The sequence below is a fragment of the Terrapene carolina genome, unplaced genomic scaffold (genome assembly GCF_002925995.2).
Source record: "Terrapene carolina triunguis isolate 2854851 unplaced genomic scaffold, T_m_triunguis-2.0 Scaffold62, whole genome shotgun sequence".
NCBI lineage: Eukaryota > Metazoa > Chordata > Testudines > Emydidae > Terrapene > Terrapene triunguis.
In genome coordinates this window covers 19,143,959-19,166,583 of record NW_020664413.1, presented here as the reverse complement: position 1 = coordinate 19,166,583, position 22,625 = coordinate 19,143,959, and the positions used below count along the sequence as shown (strand labels likewise).

General features: G+C 38.2%; 1 protein-coding gene across 1 annotated transcript in view; it reads left to right on the top strand.

Moving 5' to 3' along the window:
* Positions 1-22,625, top strand: part of LRP1B (LDL receptor related protein 1B) — a 1,279,381-nt gene that overhangs the window by 1,204,807 nt on the left and 51,949 nt on the right. The window contains exons 81-82 of the mRNA XM_026647738.1: positions 752-877; positions 14,051-14,215. Coding sequence (XP_026503523.1) covers positions 752-877; positions 14,051-14,215 — 291 coding nt within the window. The remainder of the gene's footprint in view (positions 1-751; positions 878-14,050; positions 14,216-22,625) is intronic.

The following is a 22,625-nucleotide window of genomic DNA, read 5'->3' as shown; positions in this document are numbered from 1 at the left end:
AGCTACAAGGGGAAGAGGTTCAATAAGGACTCACTTCCATGTAGACAGCTTGCATATGGTGCCCACTCTCATAACAGAGCACACCAGGAGCAGTCTGGAGTTAGCCTGAGGTAGTATCCCAAATATTCTAAATCAGCATATGTTCTTCCCTCTCCTCCATCCTCTGCCCCTCCCGCCCCACCCAAGCAACAGCAGTAGCCAAGGGGGTGGACTAAAAGAGACTGGAGTCATGAAGGATTGGGAGTACTGAGGAATTGGGTAGGGAAAGATATGTGGTGGTATTGGGAGGAAAAATAAAAGGGGATCTCAACATACAAACTTGCTTAGAACTGCCTAGAGCCACCCTTTTTGTTTAAGTTTATGTAGGGGAAAACCACAAAAAATTATTGCACTGGCCTCCCAGGTTCCTAAGACTCACCCTGGCAAAAGGTTCCATAAAGATTGTTAATGATCAGAAGCAGTGAGGGCACCAGTTTTGCATTTCATTCTAAAGCCAGCACTCCCAAGCACATGTCACATAAAAACATGCTGGGATATTGGTTCAATATTAATTCAGTGGGACAATGTACTGAATTTCCAACACTACTTCCTACAGCAGCTACATTTCAATGGGGATTTCACAGAGTGTAAATTAGAGTCTAATTTTGCATACATGGTTCTTCATTAGTTCTGTTCCCGGAAACAATGTAACTGCAAAATTTTAACATGTTTTTTTTTTTTTTTTTTTTTTTTTTTACCCACCCTTAAACAGCACCTAATCCTTGCTTGGACTTGACATGCGAGTTTCTCTGTTTACTCAACCCTTCTGGTGCAGCTTGTGCATGTCCAGAAGGGAAATCTTTGATCAATGGAACATGCAGTGATCTGAGCCTTTCAGGTGGGTATTAGACATTGGTTAACAGATTGAACACAAGAAATAAGAATAATGATCAGTGTTTATGTCCTGGCAAAAGGCTAATAGACAAGTGTTCCAAAACACTGTGATGTTGTACAGTATATTTACTAATGAACTGGAATAGAAAGTGAATAGTGGAGTAGCAAAATTTGGAGATGACATAAAACTATTTACGTTGCTCAAACAAAAGATTTACCAAGCCTCTATGAGTGAACAGTAAGATGGGAGATTATATTCATTGTTGACAAATGAAAGGTAATATACATTATAAAGAATAATTTGAACTATTCAAAAGCATTCTTGGTTCTCAGTTAACTGTTAATCACTCACAAAAAAGGCCTAAAAGACCATTAGTGTGGCTAGCTCAAAGAACACCTCTGCTCAGAATCCAGCAGTGGTAAAAAAGCAATAGCCTATATAAAGAAAGACATAGCAAATAAAACTGAAAACACTATTAGAGAATCATAGATGTGTAGGACTGGATGGGACCATGAGACGTCAACAAGTCCAGCCCTCTGCTCTGAGGCAGGACCAAGTAAACCTAGACCATCCCCGGCAAGTGTTTATCTAACCAGTTCTTTAAAACCTCCAGTGATGGGGATTCCACAACCTCCCTTGGAAGCCTGTTCCAGATCTTGACTAGCCTTATAGTTAGAAAGTTTGTTCCTAATAGCTAACCTAAATCTCCCACGTGGCAGATTAAGCCAAATACTTCCTGCCATATCTCCAGTGGGCATGAAGAACAATTGATCATTGTCCTCTTTGTAACAGAACGTAACATATTAGAATACTGTTATCAAGCTCCCCCCCTCAGTGTTCTTTTCTGAAGACTAAGCATGCCCAGTTTTTTAAAAACTTTTCCTCAGAGGTCAGGTTTTCTAAAGCTTTCTTATTTTTGTTGTTCTTCTCTGGACTTTCTCCAGTTTGTCCACATCTTTTCTAAAGCATGATGCCCAGAATTGGATGTGTGACCTGAGACCTCACCAATGCTGAGTACAGTGGGATAATTACCTCCCCTCTCTTACATATGACATTTCTGCTAGTATACCTGAGAATATCAGCCTTTTTCACAACTGCATCACACTGATAACTCATATTCAATTTGTGGTCCACTATAATCCCCAGATCCTTTTCAGCGGTGCTAACACCTAGACAGTTATTCCCCACTTTGTAGTTGTGCATTTGATTTTTCCTTCCAAAATGAAGTACTTTGCACTTATCTTTATTGAATTTCCTCTTGTGGATTTCTGATCAAGTCTCCAAGTTGTCAAGGCTGTTTTGAATTCTAATCCTCTCCTCCAATGTTTTTGCAGTCTCTCTCAATTTGGTGTCATCTGCAAATATTATAAACGTACTCTCCATTCCAGTATTCTAGTCGTTTAGAAAAATATTGAATATTACCTGATCCAGGACTGGCCCCTATGGGGTCCCACAAGCTGTGTCCTCCCAGTCTGAGAGTGATCCACTGATAACTAATCTTTGAATACAGTGTTTCAGCCAGTTGTGCACCCACCTAATAGTAATTTCATCTAGACCACAAAAAAGTGGATTTGCTTATATGGTAATTCCTGTGTTCCTGTTAGATTCTAGGAAAAGAAAGTATGTCACTTGTAAAATTACTATTTATCCATTGAATATGAATTATTTATAAAACATTATCTACTCATGAATGCAGAGAAAAAGTAGCCAAGTGTATTTATAATCTCCCCTCCCTAGCCAGAATTCCCTCTTTAAAAATTTAGAATACAAATTGTATTCTTCTGAAGAATTACATTGTTTGAGTAATACTGTTTTGATAACTGTTTGACAGACAAGATTAACAGTACTCTCGCTGTACAGAAGAGAGTGCTAAAATATTAAAATAAAAGTTATTCTCATGGTATTTTAGATCCAACCTGAAGAAGCAAGTATCAAAAATGGCACGAGAAACTTGTTTTCCTGAGAATTCAGCCCTGTGTTAGCACAAGCAAGGAATTCAGAAGATTGATAGCATTCAAACTTTTGAGTCCTTAACAAAATGATCAGAATCTTGAAAGCTTTTGAGATTCAGCAATCACAGATTAGGATTTCCTTTGAATGTGAGAAATCAAAATGTGCGAGTAGCAGAATTTTTAATATTTATAATTCTAGTTCTGTTAATATAAAGGATCTAGAATTTGGGGGAGCTCACCAGTTACCAAATCACCCAAATAGAAATTTTGATATTAAGTCACACAATTCCAAATTTATTCTACCAAGTATTGAAAAGCCAAACTAATATAGCGATTTAGAAGTGTTTATAAAGTGAAATCAGTAAAACTATCAGTGTTTTAGTTCCTGTTCAAGAAAACTACATGTACTAACAGTAAGGGTAAAACAACAGCACATAGGCTACAGTATATATCTAACTAATTCATCTCTTTGTTTAGATACAGTACAAGGCATATAAAATAGATCATAGCCATGCAGATACATGAGTATTATCTCTTACATTTACTACATTATGCTATATGGTTGGTGTAAAAAATATGTGCTTAAATACTGTTGTCCTTGGGCTAAGCTGTGGTCGATGTTGTGGCCTTGCAACAGGTCATTTTGTCTTCTTGGATGGGAACTGATGTCATAGCCAAATACATTGTAAAATGTTTGTTTATACTCTGTACGCATTCTTACCTACACTATATACATGAGTCTTGTTACCGTTAAACCAAAATGGACCAAACCACACATAGACAACTCTGGAAACCCCAAGGAGTCACCCTGAATAACCACTAAGAACTGCTATCTTCATTGCTCCTCCAGGCATCATACTGTTTGCCCAGTTGACACAATATGTTCCACTTCTGGCTACCTCTCATTCTTAAGTCAAGAGCCAGAAAAGCAGCAACAGAATCACGCTGGGCAGATCCAATAGTGCTCAGCTGATTCATTACAATATTTCTAAAAGATAAACATAGAAAGACTTAACATTATATTTAATATTGAAATTTAAGTATTGACAAATTACATTAAAGGAATTTTATTCTTCCTTTGGTGTCTGGGAGTAACCTGCATCTGTAATTTCAGTAATTAACCCAACTTTACTGAACAACTGAGAGAATATACTGAACAACTGAGCTGCTAGGAAAGATATTGTCATAGGACACAGATTTGAAGTCTATTATAGTTGCGTTTCCACAAATCTATTTGGGCTGTCCACAGCATAATGGTTTTAGATAGATATGGAGAAGTGCCCTGTTCACTGAATTTTCACTAACTGGAGACTTTTGAGGGATCAGTTGCTTCAAATAGCTGCCCACACTTGCACTATCTATAATTTCTTTATAAATTGCTGAGTAACTGTTTCTTTGTACTCTGATTTCACTTTAGGTTCTCTAGTTTTGGATATTTTTTTGAGTGTTTTCATTTGCCCATTTAAGGTGGCAGCTTAAATTGCATCTGAAATACACAGAACTTAACTAAGGATTCCAGCATGTATATCTATGATCTATTTTGATATGGCTAAAATACTCTGAAGTAGATTTTAAAATCTGTTTTTTCATGGCTGAAAAGGTCTTCATCTGGCACTTCTAGTTAGGCTGCTTGGGACTCTGGGCCTTTGTTGTCCTAATCCTGAGAGATGTCCTGACCAGACAAGGCCAGAGAGAAGGACCTAGATGATATTGCCTCTGCTGGCTCCAGATGAATCCCTAATACCCCCTGAGGTGAAATGGGATTGAAGTTTTAACAGCAAGAGCAACAATACCAGCTCCAGGCCATCTCAATAAAATTCTTTACCCCCCCAAAAAAAGAACGGTTATGACTATCTTTGATACCACTTAAGAGACTGTCAAACAAGGTTGTTGTTGTTTTTTTCTTTCCAAAACTGTCTCCAGCTAAAAGGAATAACAGTCATTATCTTTCTCTGGTCCAATAAATATTTAGTATTTATTCACAGAGGATCAGTCATTGGGCCAGAGAGAGCATGTGAAAATGATTCTGTAGCCCAGCCTGGGAGGTGGGAGACTCCAGTCCCCCTGCTCCAATCACTATTTCTCTAAAGTGAACACCTTCAACAGGAGATCCTGAGGGACCCCTACATGAGACTATCCATAGGTCATTGGTTAGAACATTCCCCTGAAAGGTAGGCCATCGGTGTTCAAATACCTTCTTCCTATGAGGTAGAGAGAGGAATTGAATATGGGTCTCCCACATCCCAGACCACTGGGCTAAAAGTTATAATGTGGGAGGCAGCACCAGCAGCACAAGCAGAGTTTGAATGGGATCTGATCCAGTAGGTGGCTTCTGCACATACCAGATAGGGCCCACACTTGACTTACGTGGCCGAATACCTATCTTCTCCTGGTTCATAAATTGCTCTGGGACTTAGGTGGGAAATAGGTATCCAGACACCTGGGAGTAAGGTAGCAGTGTGCATGCTCAGAGATGGAAACGTAGGTGCTGAGGGAACTCTTACCCTGAACACGTGGGCGGCGATCGACTGTAGACCCCTAGAAAGTTCAACAGGATTTCTGTGGATTGCAGTGGAGCCTAAAACTGGGACTTAGGCACCTATATCTGAGACTTAGACTTAGGTGCCTGAGTACTTTGGTGGATCAGGGACCATTAATTTATACAACTGAATAGTTAACCACATGACTGGATTACTTATTATTACCTCTTTGGTGGTGTTCTTAATATATACACTATTAGAAGCTAGGTATACTAACTACATTAAATTGGTATGGTAATTATTTTCAGTGATGTAGTGAACTTTCCAGTTATCTGAATTCATTGTAATTACATGTATCAAAAAGCATAACCACACTGTGATTGCACTGTGATGTTTAACTATAGCATAATTCCAATGACACTACTATCCAGTGTGACTGTTGGTTTATTGTACAGCACATAGATTATTATCAGGTGTAATATTAACATGTAGGAAAGGAGCTAATGAAGTTTCAGTAATTTAATGGACTACCAAAAACACAAGTTCACCATAGTAAAAATGGGCTGGTTATCTACAGCCATCAGTGCACCTAAAGCAGTGTGAATTATTATATTTGTTTCTGGGGAATGAATGTCTCAAGACCTCCTTCTGGCTGAACACACTTTGAGAAGTGCCTGGCTGAGTCTGTATGGTTATTCTAAACAAATGACACTCCCTCATTTTAGCTAATCAGACCTCATTTCTATAAGCTTTTTATGGCTAATGTGAAGTACTCTACTGCTTTGCCCTAGAGATTATGGCTTTGCACAACATGTGTTTGTTTTCATTAATTTCATCCCAGAAATTGTCAAAAAAGATGTTATTACTCAAGCTCTGCCTCATTGGGTTTTGTTTTTTTCATGAAATTCTACATAGCAGTTATTAGCATTGATATGTCATAATAGAAGGATCCATTGATCTATCTGTTTTTTTTTCTTTATAAACACTATACAGTGAATTCTGAACACTGACTCCTCAATAGATTTGTGTACAAACTGAATGCTTATTGCACATTTCTCCTTATTGCTAATTAATTATCCTATAATTGAAAAGCATATATTTGAGACCTTTACAGCTCTTTACAATCAGCTGTCTTTTTTAGCTGGTATCTGTTACAATTGATTAGTATTCTGAATGTATCTAATATTTTAGTAACAAAATCAAAAACATTTCATATCCAGTTCTTTCTTATTCTTGGAGAAGTGTTCAGCTGATCTCTCGAGTAGTTAATTACAATTGATGGAGTACAGCTTTGTTTCTAATTTATGTATTGACGAAAGCAGACCTGTTTTTCTGTTTCGGAGGTAAGCTGTAGTTTTCAGATTGATTGAGCATTGCTTCGGTTTCCAACAGAGTGCTGGATTTGCACTAATTATGTTTATTATGTCTAATGTATAGCACAATGAAACTAAAAATGTGCCAGAAAGATGAAAGTTTAAATGTCAATACAGAGATTTGCACTGGAAGAAAGTTGTATGTAGCACTTCCCTCTGAATAAATACTAATAATGGAAATTGTACATGAATTCCATATTCCTAATTTGAACATTTACCAGTTACATTTAAAATACAGTATATTTGTACTCTCTTGACTGCATGAAAAGTTTCAGGAAAACTGCAAAGATTCAGATCCAAATGTTCAATCTGTGCCATATTTGTGTTTTCTTTCGTATTTTCAGCTTTTCATGTTGCAAACATCACAGTGAGCATACTTATAAAGCTACTTCTGTTTTGAAAGATTCTACTGGTTTGAGGCATACTACCTGTATTTTAAAAGGAGAATGTACCACTGGAACTGGTAATATAAGTTCAAGTACTGTCAACAGTTTTTTGTTTGTTTGTTTTTTGCCTCAGTTTGCCACCTTTCCTGGCCTTCTCTTTCAGTTTGGGCTGTAAAATAAAATTCTATTTTTTCTCTGAGATCACGCAGAAAATGCTTGCTCATAACGTCCCCCTCTCTCTTTAAGATGGCAGAGCAGGCTAACTGGAACTTTTTTAAACCAAAAAGGTTCAATTTGTGAAGTGGATTCAACAGTCTTCAAAGGGAAAGTTGTGCTTGCAGCTTGCAGATAGGCTGTGTCAGAGATCAGGACTAGATGCCAGACAAATGCAGCCCTAGAGAGTACTCCCCCAGAGCAGGAAGGGCTCTTCAGCAGGATAGAAAAGATCACACTGCTTTGGCATAAGGCTATAAAAACCTTTCATATACTTTGTCACTCGGCTGGGAAAGTGGCAAACTGCACATTGTTCTCAAGAGTAAGCAAGAGACTAAAATATCCTCCCATTTCCTGAAATGAATTCTCTCCCCCTTGGAGAAAGATGCGGGAGTCCTTCCTCCTCCTTCTCCCCATAATGTAATTCATTAAGCTGTTACTACAGAGGCTTATCCACCCGTTTGGTGTCTTCCAGCCCAGGGGATGAGGATAGAGCCATATTTTTCCCAAGAGAGGACTGTAGTCCCAAAATCCCCAAAAGCTGAAAATGTCCAAAAAGTATTGTATTACTGCCTCCTCAAATGCTTCATCCATGGGGAAAGGTCAGCTCTTTTACTCTCAGTCAGAGAAAACTGGCAAAGATCAGCACAAGAGATTTTGTGCCTTGAGCTTTCTGAGAAAACATGTCACAAGGTTAATAACACAAGGAGCATGCAGCCAAATCAAAAGGAAGAACGGAAGAAAAAGTATCCAAGGAAATACTTTTCTTCCAAATTAAAGTCAGAGGAAACTATGTCAGTCCATTTTTTCTCTGAAAAAATAATAAGATCTAACTTGGAAAATCCATGCAGTAACAACAGAATAAATTGCCAGACTGAAATACTATAAAATTACAGGGTCTAGAACCTTTTTCTTCCATTCCGTAATTAAATAGATGATTAATTCTTTGAATAGAACTTCTATATAAAAAGTTCAAGAAACAAGAAAGTCAAGAGCACTCTGAAACATATTCAGCATCCTTCAAAGAAGCCCTCAACAAAATTTGATCTGGTCCAGGTGGTAGTAACCTATGTAACAGTGAAGAACAAAACCATATAGATTTGCATCAGCAGCCTTCAAGGAAAGAGGAGCTTTTTCACTGGACAATGAGACAATGGAAGTCATAATCTTCACAGAAAATCAGCTTTCTGAATATCATCAGTGCATATCATACAAACAGAAGGCAACGTGGTTCAGCATGGAAACAGAAGATCACACTTATAAAAAGAAGATACCTTTGAAGCATCACAATTTGTCTGCCAACAAGTCAAAACACTCTATGCTTCTCCAAGGAAAAATACATCAGAGTCCTGGGAATGGAAAACCTACCTCATCCCTGGCCCAAATATAGAGTTACTTCAACCCTTAATATCAGCATCAAATAAAAAAAAGCATAAATCAAGCATACTCTTCATCACTTGAGTGTCTGAGGAGGCCTTTGATTCTCTGTCCGAATTAGAGACGACCTTGGTTCCTCCTTGACAGTGGTTAAGCTGTGCAGGCCTCCTAATCAGGGACCCCAGCACAGCCCAGATTTGAACAGCCTCAACCTCACTCTTGAAAGAAGTATGATCACTGAGTCAAATTATTCTCATTAAATCACTGAGATTCTCTTCATTTACTGATGTTCCAGTACTCTAAAAATCTATATGTCATCTGCAAAAAAAAAAAAAAAGAAGACGACGACGAGGAGAAATCACTATCCAGGATCCAGGAGTTGTTCTACAGATCCTTTAGGATGAGGACTTGAAGCACTCATCTTTTGGTTTCTGCAGCTAGCCAGGTTACCTAATCCACTTTGCAAAATCATTTTATCTGTATAAAAGGTAATAAATTTGGTCATTCAACCCTTTTTTTCTGCTTCTTTTGAACAGTCTTACTTATAGATCCTTAGACTATTTAAATGTAAATATACATCCTATACCAGAACTTGGCCACCTTTCAGTTTTTCTTATGCTTCTCTGGATGTGCAAAGTATCCAGAAAGTCTGCGGGTGGAGAGAGATGGAGACGGCTCACAGAACCTAGCACACTTGTGTCTGTGGCATCGCTGCATCCAGTAATCCCTGGTTGTGGGTAGACAGTGGATAACCAGCATTGAGCACATCATTTAGAGACGTACTCTACTTTACCTCAGGAACTTGCATTTCCCACCCCAAGTTGTGCTCAGCACAGCTAGGACACAGACCAGGATTGGGGCTCCCATGTACATAATGTTACTGTGAAAACCTTTATTTTTGCATTTTCTAACATCTTTTGTGTTTAAGTGTGTCACCCTAATGTTGTATTAACATAGGGCTCAATTTTATTACTCTTTTACTCACATTGGAATATACCGTGCTCCATGAGCACTGGCATTAGTTTCAGTGGTATTAGTTGAATCAGGAACTACTAGCATGAATAAGAGTGGGTGACCTGTGTTGTTGTGTTTTGGAGGTACACATTCTTTGTGTGTGTTTGTTTAGGTTTAATAAAGATTGAGTTTATTAAATTTTAAATAATTGGGTTGGACAGGTCACTAAATTATTAAGTTCAAAGAATGAGTAGTGTTGACTAAACTAATAATGGCGCGTGAGCAGATCTATATTCTGATCCAGCAAGGAATTTAAGCATGTGACTATTCACATACTAAAGCTAAGCTTGAGTTTAAATGCTTTGCTGGATTGGGTCCTCAATGTGCAACTGACATAATATGTACACTCACTACATAGCTAAATTAGCTATGTATCTGTTTGCATCCCAGCTTTTACTTTCAACATTAATAGATATTACAGAATAATTATAGATGACTGTGTCAGAACCAAGCTTAGAACTCAAGACTCTTGACTTCATAGTCCCTTCCCATTTGGGAACAATGCCTTCCATCCAAGCTATTAAATCTGTCTGTGCTTTACTTACTTCATTTGAAAAATGTGACTATTAATAATGCTTTGCACTTACAGTACTTTTTTCTTTTGTAGATTTCAGTGCTTTTATTCAAAAGTGAATAGGTTTATTGAAAATCAATTGGACTTGTGCTCCTCTGTCATTGGGTGCTTAAAAAATCCCCCTCTCCTACGCTGATATCTCAATTATCCTAAATACAGAGCACCTTGTGTGTGTGGTACTGTTGTCTAGAGAGAAAGTTATGGGTCTTCCATCTCCTCGTTTTGCCATAAACTTTCAATGTAATTTTTAGGAATCACATAACTTTTTGTTGCTCTGTTACCCCTCTGGAAATGGATCTGTGTATTTTCCCCCCTAATCCAAGGAATTGTTTTGATTGGGAATTGAAGGAGGATAACTTTTACCAGGGGGAGGGGGGATTTCTTGCATTTTTCAAAAGTAGTCTGATCAAAAGACCTCAATGACAAACATATTCTGTTGTCTTTTTTTCCTGATGGCTACACTGAGAGAGAACCATATCAAGTAGGAAGACCATAAATGACATTTTGATTTTTCTAAGGAGAAAACAAGCAGAATTTTATGTGCCTGGGTGTGTAAAACCCATTACCACTTCATTATGTATTATACTGAAGCCAAAAGAGAGAGAATCCTTCTTTTACTCCCCTTGAGATGACCTTTCCCTATGTTCCACCTTTCTTTCTTTTAGGATCTCAGGGCTTGCTATTTCCCCATTATGTACCAGATTGAGAGAGAGAAAGATCATGATAAATAATAGAAAGTGAATGACTTCATAATTTCCTTATTTCAATGTCTCCTGAATCTGACCCACCCACATTTTTGCAAACAATTAAGTCTTTGATTTCCGTTCTTTTTAGGGAGTAGTACACATAGGGTTTTTTTCTTTAAGAAGAGAAAGAAGAGTGGAAGAGATAGGACACACAGTAATGTATATTTATATCTATATCAATAGTTCACAGTTAGAAGAATGTGCAAATAATGGAGTTTTGGGTTTCCTGGCAGTATCATAAAATTGAAAAGCTTGTTTTGGGTCACACTGAAAACACTTTTTTTTTTTCCAAAAAAGTGAAAGAAAAAAATTCATACCAAATGAAACATCTCGTTCAGCCTGAAGTGCAACTTGTTTTTAGACTCTGAGCATTTATAATGTTTAATTTTTAAAATAAAATTAAAGGAAATTTCAAAATAAAAAGTTTGAATTGAAAAATTGAAATATCTTATTATTTTTAGTTTTTTCCAACTGAAACAGTTTGGCAAAATCTGCACAAATTCCTGAAATGTTTCAGTGTCACCATATTTGCATTTTTCACCAAAAAAAGCTTCCAGAGTTTGGAATCCTTGCATAAGCAGGTTGATTCTTACTCTGTGCTCCAAATAGTAAACACATTAATTATGTTCCTAATTTATCTGCATCAAGTGATTTGTCTTTTGTCATTAATTTAAATAATAGAATGTAAACCTTAGCATAAACTTTCTTCTGAGCTTCTCTATTCCAGGTTTTTCCCCCCAACATAATCCCTCTGTTCATGCCTTCATTTCCTACCACCTCAGAAACATTGTCAGGCTCTTTTATATCCTGATTGCAGTTGATAGGATTCACCTGATCTGAGTCAGGAAATAATTTTGCATCTTGACATACGTTTCTAGCCTCTAACATCAAGGCTACTTATTTTAAAAGTCCTACATTCCTACATGGGGTTGTTGAACTTTGCCACTCTGTTCCATCTTGAAACCCTACTTTTAATATTTCTAAATTAGTAAAATCCAAAATTATTGTTGTAGCTTTGCTGGTTAATAATTATTTCATATAAAAATTATATTAACATTCTTGAACTAACTTATTTTATAAAGAAAAAAATTGATAAAGAATATTTAATTATGCTTTTATAATACAAAATATTGGATTTTTATATTTTTGTGTGTTTCTATGGGGACCAATTCATTCCAGCATCATAGAATTATTTTAATAATTGCTCTATTTCTAGTAACATCAGCTATAACCAAAATAAAGGAAAATATTTTCTTTTCCTCTATTTTTTCAAAACACACAATTGTTCAATTTCTCCCCTTAATTATTATACATGTGCAAACCAGTGAGATTGCAAAAGTTTAACTGAGTTCTATATTTGATCCAATAAATTAGTGCTATTTTTGTGGAAATTTTCATGCATGTGAATCTCAGTATGAACAAAGAAATACACTTTGAACTGTATAAAAGGATATATCAAAGGGTGTCTATCTTAATCCATTCAGATCATCCAATCCTAGAGTAATCTAGAAGAAACAGAAACCTTTGTTATATATTGTTTTAGCTCCAAAACGCTAATCTTGGGAAACATCTATATTTCTGGTGGACATAATACTGAATTCTTCCTGGAGCTTTGTGATATCATTTTTCTTAAAATGGACACTTCTGCAATTGTAGACCAAGATTAGAAGGCAGGAATAGACAGACATTTTAATTAGTCCAACTTCACATGATCCATTTTGTAAGCAATGGAAAGATAGGCCAAACTGGATTTGAAAGCTGTGTGGATATTTACGCAACCTAACTATTATAATTATTTGAACTTTTCAGTATTGTATACATGATATTCTACAATTGATTTCTTCTTGATGTCATTGAATGGTTTGTGCATTGAAACAGACATAAATATATTAATTTCTTGCTATGTTCTGATGCTGTTACCAAAGTAGGCACCACTATAATGGAAGACAGTAGGGTTATACCTCAGCTGAGTTTGGCTTCAAGAATATTATTATTTATGTTAAAGTAGTGCCTAGGGCAGGGGTCGGCAACGTTTGGCACGCGGCTCGCCAGGGTAAGCACCCTGGTGGGCCGGGCCAGTTTTATTTACCTGCTGACGCGGCAGGTTCAGCCGATCGCGGCCCCCACTGGCCGCGGTTCGCCGTCCTGGGCCAATGGGGGCGGCGAGAAGCCGCGGCCAGCACATCGCTCGCCCGTGCCGCTTCTCGCCGCCCCCATTGGCCCGGGACGGCGAACCGCGGCCAGTGGGGGCCGCGATCGGCCGAACCTGCTGCGTCAGCAGGTAAATAAAACTGGCCCGGCCCGCCAGGGTGCTTACGTGCCGACCCCTGGCCTAGGGCCTAGTGAGAATGGGCTACAGACTGTACAAACAGAGAAGTAGGCAGGCCCTTCCCCAAAAAAGGTTACAATTTAAATAGACGAGACAAAGAGTAAGGGAAATGAATATACATATGAAGAGACCGATGTTTGCAAATGTAAAGTGATTGTCTCTAAACATGTGAGTTCCGCATGTTGGAGGTGTGGGGGGGAGGCTGTGAGAAAGGATGGAATAGGGTAGGGGTAATAAATTATTTTATTGTTAAGGTCCACATTTCTTGTTAAAGGTATAGTCAAAGTCCAGACTCCAGAGAAAATAACACTAAAATAATAATAATATAATTAATAATAAGTAAATAAAAAGATTTTATGGCCCGTTCAAAAGTGTGTGGTGGTCCATATTTGGCCCGCAGTCTGCCTATTGACTACCCTGGCTAGATGGTTGATTGGTTTGTTTTTAAATCCTTTGGGTGGGGGTGAGTTAGGCAGCTATTAGCTGAACAAAAAGACAAAGGCAGAGAGGACATAGAAGGGAAAGAGTTAAGAGGGATGGGGAAGAGGGTGCATGAGGGCAAGCCAGATGAGATAGGAAAGTATAGTTTTCCCAAGTCCCCCAGATGGAAACTAAATTCTGATTCTGTAGCCCTTACAGTGGAAGAAGTATTCAAATGAGTAATCATTTTCTCTGATTATTTGAAATAGAATTTTTGAAAAGCCCAGTAACCTTTGTGAATTTTTACTACAGAGGATACATGTAAACTGACTTGTGAAAATGGAGGAAGATGCATTATGAATGAGAAGGGTGATTTAAGATGTCACTGTTGGCCAAGCTATTCTGGAGAAAGATGTGAAACCAACCACTGTTACAATTACTGTCAAAATGGAGGAACGTGTGTAGCCTCTGCTCTTGGTAAATATTTGCATGCAGCTTCTATACTTTTATCTTGACTGAAATGTTTGGATTTATTCTATACATTTACATGCCCCCCCCCCCTTTTCCTTGAACTATTTGTTGTAATCTTTATGGATTTTAAAATTTCTGTCCACACATAAAGCCTCTCCTCCTCAACTTGGTTTTGAAAACCTACTACAAATCTTTTAGATTATATAAACCCTGTCTGTCTTGTTAGGATAATGCCATAATAGGGTCTTTTAATTGGAGATAGGGCTTTTTCCATGATCGCTGCTTTCTCCTGCTGCTCTCATCAGAGTGCTGGGCACTTGATGACCACCCCGCTTTCCACAAGATGGGGCTTTTCCTCTACCCCATAGCAGATCATCATCATACTGACCTCTACATTCTTTTACACCAATGCTTCTCTCGGCAATAGGAATGAAAACACGTCCCTTTATTAAATGTGAAACAAACATTTGAGACAATATCCAAAGCCTGCAGCTTTGGTACAGGTAACCTGCTCTTTGTATAACATGCTGGGCAGGATGGTATGGAGTTGTGCGTTTAAGCCACAAGTCTTCCTCCTTCTGACCCCAGGGCAAGATTGGCTCTTCTGCAGCTGTAAGTCTAAACTCCTCTTCATCGCTTAATCATGTCTCATCACCATGTGTGGCATGTGTCCATGATATAACTTCTAAATATTTGAAAAAGGTGACACTTCATTTTGGGTTCATTTAACATGTTTATTTCTGTGTGTGTGTGAGTGTGAGTGTGTGTGTGTGTGTGTGTTTACTGCAGCTAATTCTAAAAATTCTCTAGTTTCCTAGCCACCTCGGGCTTGCTGGATTTGTGCCCTTCTTTCTTTTTCACCACTCCCATATCTGCCACTCAATTTTCATGGACAGACAAGTGAATACATTCACATAGTCTTCTTTCCAAACATTTTCTTTAACAGACTTTGACCAGTGGGTACCAATCTGTTCCTGTAAAGTGTCTCCTGGCATCTCAGTTTTAAAAAGCACCTTTGTCCCGTGTGGTTTTCCCTGTAGAGAGAGGTGGATGGGATGCCTGATATCTGTTGGGTATGGGGCATAACCTCTCTTTTTCTGATGAAACCTCTGTTAGCTTGAGTGCACTGTCCTCTGCTATTGGAGGTGTTTCCTCACTCCCTGGCACCCTTTTTTGGCCATCTGCCACCCTAGCTTATGGGCAGGCTTCTAGATTCCGTATCCACCTTATTCCTTCACCCATAGTAGCCCTCCTCCTGAGAAGGAATACCCGAGACAGGGAAGTTCCCCAACATTTTAGCAATGGAAAGGTGGTAGTTATCAGCCAATTCCTCCTATATGTTTGTGGGGAGCACATCTACAGCTACCCCAATGTAGTGTCTGATGCCTGCTGATTGCCTCCAGTGTCCTGCTTAGGGGCTTAGCTCATCCCCAGCTGCTGTGTCCCATCTCCTACCTTTTGCTTGAAGGGTAGCCTCTGCTGTTACTACCTTCACTGCTGCCTGGCCTCTGACTCTCGGCTGGGGACCAGGATGGGGGAGCAAATAGACTCTGCTCTGTTTACTGCTTCTGCCCTGCCTCTCCTCGGGCCAGGGGGGTGGACTTGGCTGTAGCTGCAGTGCTGCCAGAAACAATCCTGTAGTCTCTTCTACCAGGCATTTCTGCAGTTTGCTTAGAGTCTCCCTCCCGCCCTCAGGGGCTTGAAATTGAGAATTAATGAGACCCAGTCAGCTCCCCTAATCCTCCCTCCCTCTCAATGAGAGGCAGAGGAGGCACACTCCCACATACAATTTGAGATGCAAGGCGGTGCTGAGGTCCACTATGTTTAGAAATAAGCTCTTTCCTCTCCCCCACATGGAAATTGGCCTTTCCTCTACTGGACCTGACTATACTACTGTCCCTACCCCTCCCAAGATGGGGAAAAGCAGAGGGAATTCAAATACACTTGCAGCTAATTCACTTTACAGTAAATGTAAGGTGTGTCATATTACAGTTAAAAAACAAAGCAGCATCCCTGCTGAGTTTTAATTGTCATGTTTCAGAGTGGTAGCCATGTTAGTCTGTATCAGACTGACATCAGGAATTATAACATTCAAAAACCAGTAGGAGAACACTTCAATTTCCCTGGACACTCAATAACAGATTTAAAAGTGGGAATTCTTCAACAACAAAAAATTCAAAAACAGACTCCAACAAGAAACTGCAGAACTGGAATTAATTTGCAAACTGGACACCATCAAATTAGGCCTGAATAAAGACTGGGAGTGGATGGGTCACTACAAAAACTAATTTCCCCCTGCTGACACTCACACCTTCTTGTCAGCTGTTTGAAATGGGCCACCTTGTTTACATTGGCCTCATTAGCACCACAAAAGTGATTTCCAATCCTTCTTGTCAACTGTTGAGAATAGCCCACTTCCACCTTAATTGAATTGGCTCGTTAGCACTGACCCCCAACTTGGTAAGGAAACTCCCATCTTTTCATATGCTGTGTATTTATACCTCCCTAATGTATGTTCCACTCCATGCATCTGATGAAGTGGGTTTTAGCCCATGAAAGCTTGTGCCCAGATAAATTTGTTAGTCTCTATGGTCCTCTAAGGAGCCACAAGGACTCCTCTTTGTTCTAATTGTCACACGCCCTCTTTTACAAACTACATTCCCTAGTTAGACTATCAACAGTAGCTCAGCATGGTAATATAACTCTTACCCATAATTAAGATATATTGTCATGTTATGATATATCAGGATGTGATTAAGGACATACTGTAGTACTCTAATGTGTGTTAGTTTACACTATATGTGTCCTTTAAGATTTAAAATATATATATTTAGAAGTGAATACTTCTAAGTGCAATAGTTTTTCCTTGGATAGTATATACGGTGGCTTTGAATAGATTCACCATTACACTGCTCAATAAAGGGGTTTCAAAGTGGGCAGAAATGTAACTTACATGCATTTTAAATCACCTTTACATTTCCAGACAGGTGTAAATAGGTCTTAGCATAATGGAGAATCAGGCCCTAAAAATCTATTTCAGACTCAAAATAGTTTCAGCATTATTGGAGTTGGGCTCAGATAGTAACCCAAGTGTATCCTAAATAAATAAATACAAATTCCTCCTTGATATTCTGATACTATAAATAAAATGAGTCCGGATAAGGAAATGCTTTTCCAATGTGTGCATATAAATTCTGTTCTCTTTTACCACCAAATTAATAATAATAATTTGATAACCGATTAAGTCAATTGCAGAGTGTTATTCATTTTTTAAAAACATTATTGTGTTAAATTTTTGTTGAGTATTATATGTTGTAGAACCTCATCTGCACACAAACGTTAATTTGTTAAACAAATCCCACTGGCAGTTCATGGATTTATTCATTGTTGGTTTACTTACAGTTAAGCCTTTCGGCAAATTCCTATGTGGACATTATATAACTAGAGTTGGGGCAGCTTTAATTAACATTTATAAGTTTATGACAGTTGTATTGAACTACAATAATTGAACAAAGAAAATGTCATCAGTTAATTAAAAGCACACATCTGAAAGATCTAATTAAAAGTTTGGATAATAGTAATGAATGTTTTCCAGCAAACCAAATTAACAGGAATTTTTTAAAAAATAATTAATATTAACAGTAAATGTCTAAAAAAAATACAATTGCTTTTCTCTTCCAGAATAAAAGTACAAAATAAAATAATAGAGCAATAAGTGAGCTTATCGAAAACATTAACAAGGTTTAGGAAGATCACAAAATTAGATAAACCGGTATTCCTAGTATATTTGCAGGAAATAGAAGTCTTGATTAGAGTAATTTGAAATAAGTAGAAAATCAAATTGGCTGTTCCTTGGCACAGGTAAAAGAACAGTTGATGAAGTATTTTATGCCACTTTAAAAGCCTTGTAAATACCAGTCTTAATAGACTCAGAATTGCAGTTTAATCTGCCTTTTTTTTTTTAACCAATGTATGGAGCTTCTCTTTGATGGAGACTTATAAGATGTCAGGCCAGATTTTTGGCCCACGCTGAACAGCTCATTTGTACGCCTCACTTGTCACAAAGGACCAGAACCTTCCTTACACAGAGAAGTTGGGGGTTATTAAAAATGGGATAATGCCCAATTGGCATTGAAGTAGTGTAGCTACCTCAAAATCATTACCTCTGTCCACCATCAGTTGGGGAATGCTGGGGGTGAGATGGAGCACAGCTGCAGTTCAAGATGATCTGTTGATCCATAGCTAGCACAATGGTTCTTAAGGAGCCACTGCAAACAGCATTGTTGAGAACAATCCCAAGCCTGCTCTAATATACCCATGGGCCAAACTAGCCCCTGTCTGCCCCCAATATTGAGAGAGTGCATACCTTGGTTCTACCAAAGGATCAAGCCCTATATTTCAAATAAGTAACTGTGTATACTAAAAATTCTCCCAATAAAACCTCCATACCCTGATGGGTCTTCAGTCTCATGAATGTGAATTATCGTGTGGACATAAACTATAGATGTCAAGACAAGCTATCCTTTAACATACTATCTTTGAACTCCTTATATTAGACTGCACTCTGTTCTGTAAGAATGGTATCAAATGGAATAGAAAAATGAAAGAGAGTGTACATATTCCTATACACCAAGTGAATACAGTAAAACCTGCCAAGAGCAACCACTCATGGGAGTTAGCAAAAGTGGTCACCTGCAAGAGATGGTTTGCACACAAGAGAGCGGTGGTGTTCCCTGGCTTCTGCAAGTATTCTCTTATGACAGGTGGTCTCTCTAAGGGAGGTTTGCTGTATTTAAATTCCTGGTCCTGAGTCTACTGTTGCCAGAGTGAACAAAGATGTAATTTCTGATAATTTAGACATTCAACTAGATGATTTGAAATTTAAGGAAACAGAGTTTAGTTTAAAAAAAAATTAGAATGCATATAAAAATTCTCACCATTTCTCTCTGTAATGAAAATGAAATAATTCTATCGACTGTTTACTTCACCTAATACACAAAGCAGTATCTTCAGTCTTTCCTTCCAAGAGACTGTATTTCCTTCCAAGAGACATAACAACATACAAACTATTTCTCAGTTATGTATTCAAATTGTTGACATACCTCGAGCCAATGTCCACAGGTGAATGGCCACATTTAGACGAGTCCTTATTCTTAACTCTTCTCATATATAATTCATATTTTGAATTTAAGATGATGGCTAGATTGAGAAAAGACAATCTCATAGACACTAAAGGGAGAAAGTGCTGACATATTTATTTTTGCAGATGAACAGGACAGTTTATTTGCTACCATATAGCAGTCTAAACCTTTAGAGGAGGAGCAAGACACGAGAAGTCATTCTTCCGCTCTACTCTGCGCTGGTTAGGCCTCAGCTGGAGTATTGTGTCCAGTTCTGGGCACCGCATTTCAAGAAAGATGTGAAGAAATTGGAGAGGGTCCAGAGAAGAGCAACAAGAATGATTAAAGGTCTAGAGAACATGACCTATGAAGGAAGGCTGGAAGAATTGGGTTTGTTTAGTTTGGAAAAGAGAAGACTGAGAGGGGACATGATAGCAGTTTTCAGGTATCTAAAAGGTTGTCATAAGGAGGTGGGAGAAAACTTGTTCATCTTAGCCTCTAAAGATAGAACAAGAAGCAATGGGCTTAAACTGCAGCAAGGGAGGTTTAGGTTGGACATTAGGAAAAAGTTCCTAACTGTCAGGGTGGTTAAACATTGGAATAAACTGCCTAGGGAGGTTGTGGAATCTCCATCTCTGGAGATATTTAAGAGTAGGTTAGATAAATGTCTATCAGGGATGGTCTAGACAGTATTTGGTCCTGCCATGAGGGCAGGGGACTGAACTCGATGACCTCTCAAGGTCCCTTCCAGTCCTAGAGTCTATGAATCTAAAATCCTCTATGTAATCTGATCATAACACAAACACCACTTACTGGGCTAGCTATTCTTTCTGAGAAACATTTTATCTGAGTCCCACACACTTCCCATTCTCAGGTGATTTGTTCACAAGATAACTACATGTGCCTCTGCATCCGAAGAAGTGGGTATTCACCCACGAAAGCTCATGCTCCTACACGTCTGTTAGTCTATAAGGTGCCACAGGACTCTTTGCTGCATGTGCCTCTGGTATCACATCTGCTTTACCTACCCTCAAAATTTTTTTGTAAAATCAAAACAAGATATACTCTAATTGGCTTACTAAAATGCTGTACAAAACATTTGCAAAAATGCATAATAACTGGAATATATTTTCTCTGCTTGTTCCCCATTCCATCAGTTTTCAAGTGTTGAAGATACTGTGAGACTCAATCGTCATTCATATTTATTTTTCCATTTTTTACAAGGTAGTCTGAGCTCAAGGACTAGCAACTTCCAACTATATTAAGCAGAATATAAATTTTCAGTTTTTAAGACTATATAAATACTTTGTTGGTTCTTTATTTTAAGTTATTTTTATTTGTTTATATTTACAAGCATTTAATATGCATAGCATCTGGGCACAATTTACATTATTTAGATCAGGGTCAAACAAAATTCACCTCAAAATAGGGAATATGTACTTTATGAACCCTCATATCAATTGAACTATCTACCCTGAAAGAAGCAGAGACAGCGAATACCAGCGAAGAGACTAAACACCAATAAATTTAGAAACATTGCAGTTAGTAGAAATCTTTCATCACACTCTAAGGGTACATCTATACTTACCTCCGGGTCCGGCAGTAAGCAATCGATCTTCTGGGATCGATTTATCGCATCTTGTCTAGACGCAATAAATCGATCCCGGATTGATCCCGGAAGTGCTCGCCGTCGATGCTGGTACTCCTGCTCCGCGAGAGGAGTACGCGGAGTCGACGGGGGAGCCTGCCTGCCATGCGTGGACCCGCGGTAAGTTCGAACTAAGATACTTCTCTTCAGCTACGTTATTCACATAGCTGAAGTTGCGTATCTTAGTTCGAAGTGGGGGGTTAGTGTGGACCAGCCCTAAAAGTGACCAAGGTGGAGACAGACATAGTTGCAGCAAGAGTCAGCTTTCACTAACCTTCACCTACTTAAAGAGATGGCATTCTCCACTGTAGAGCTCATCCAACTGGAGCATGTGCTGAAAATGTGGTGTGTCAAAAGTTGTTGCCTTCTTGCTGCTTTTACGGCATTTAAGTTTGGAGAACACAGTGTAGACATTTAATTACAGGAACTTCCACAAGGGGATAATTAATTGATGGAGATGCAGGAGGTGTGGCCAACATATGAGGGATAGGTAGGGGAAGAGAAAGACAATGTTGCCATACAGCAAGTGCTGTAGAGTATGCTAATTGAGGAACAGAAAAACGGGGGACAGTAAAGATGAAAGAAATAGCAAAAAGGATATAGGGTCAATGTATTTTATTTTACCTTTAGAACACAAGTTGACACAAGATTGTTGTATGATTATGATTCCCACCTTGAGATGGTTGGATGTACATAAGGCAATCTTATAAAAATGTTCTCCATGCTATTATCTGATATCTCTGTTAATAATATCTGATTCTTATATAGCATTTTTCATCAGTAGATCTCAAAGCATTTTTAAAGGATACCACTATTATCATCATCATCCCTATTTTACAACTGGGGCACAGAAAAATTGTGTGATTTACTCCAACTCACACCACAGACCAGTGGCTGAACAGAACCCAGGTTTCCTGAATACCAGGACACTGGTCAGTCCACTAGACCACAGTATCTCACTACTATAGGGTAGTATGGTGTGGTAACTATTATCAGTCATTGTATGAGTTTTAGTAAAACAATCTGAGAAGTATTTTAAAATTCAAAGATAGAAGATGCTTTATAAGAGCTAAGCATTATTTTAAAAAAAATATTATTTTGGTTGATAACTCTGCATATTAATGGAAAATGAACTGCTGGCATTTCTAGCTGACACATTAAATTAAATGACAAAAATAGGTTTTAGGATAAAATGAAAGAAATCTTCACATAACTTTCAAAAACGGGCCTATTTGTAAGCCTACTGTTGCACAGAAGAGAATAAAATTCTCCCATGAACAGGCAAAATACACTTTCCCCATCACTTTTTAAAAAGAAGAAAGAGCTTGACAAGAAAACAGAGGCTTCAAACTTTTAGATCTTATTCTGTCATTATTATTTTTTTAATACTCTTATGTAGCAGACAACAATGATTTAACTCAAAACTGTCTGAAACCACTTAACCCAAATACAAAATATACAAGAGTACAACTCTGAGTCATTTGCCAAAAAAAAAAAAAAATTGCATGTCAGCATCTGAATTCAATATCGTTGATTTGGTGCTTCGAGAACAAGAGACATATTTTGATGCATAAGTAGGTTACTGCATATTCAACCAAGTTTGAGCTACTTTAAATTGATGGTTTCATTCCTACAGAACAAGTTATAG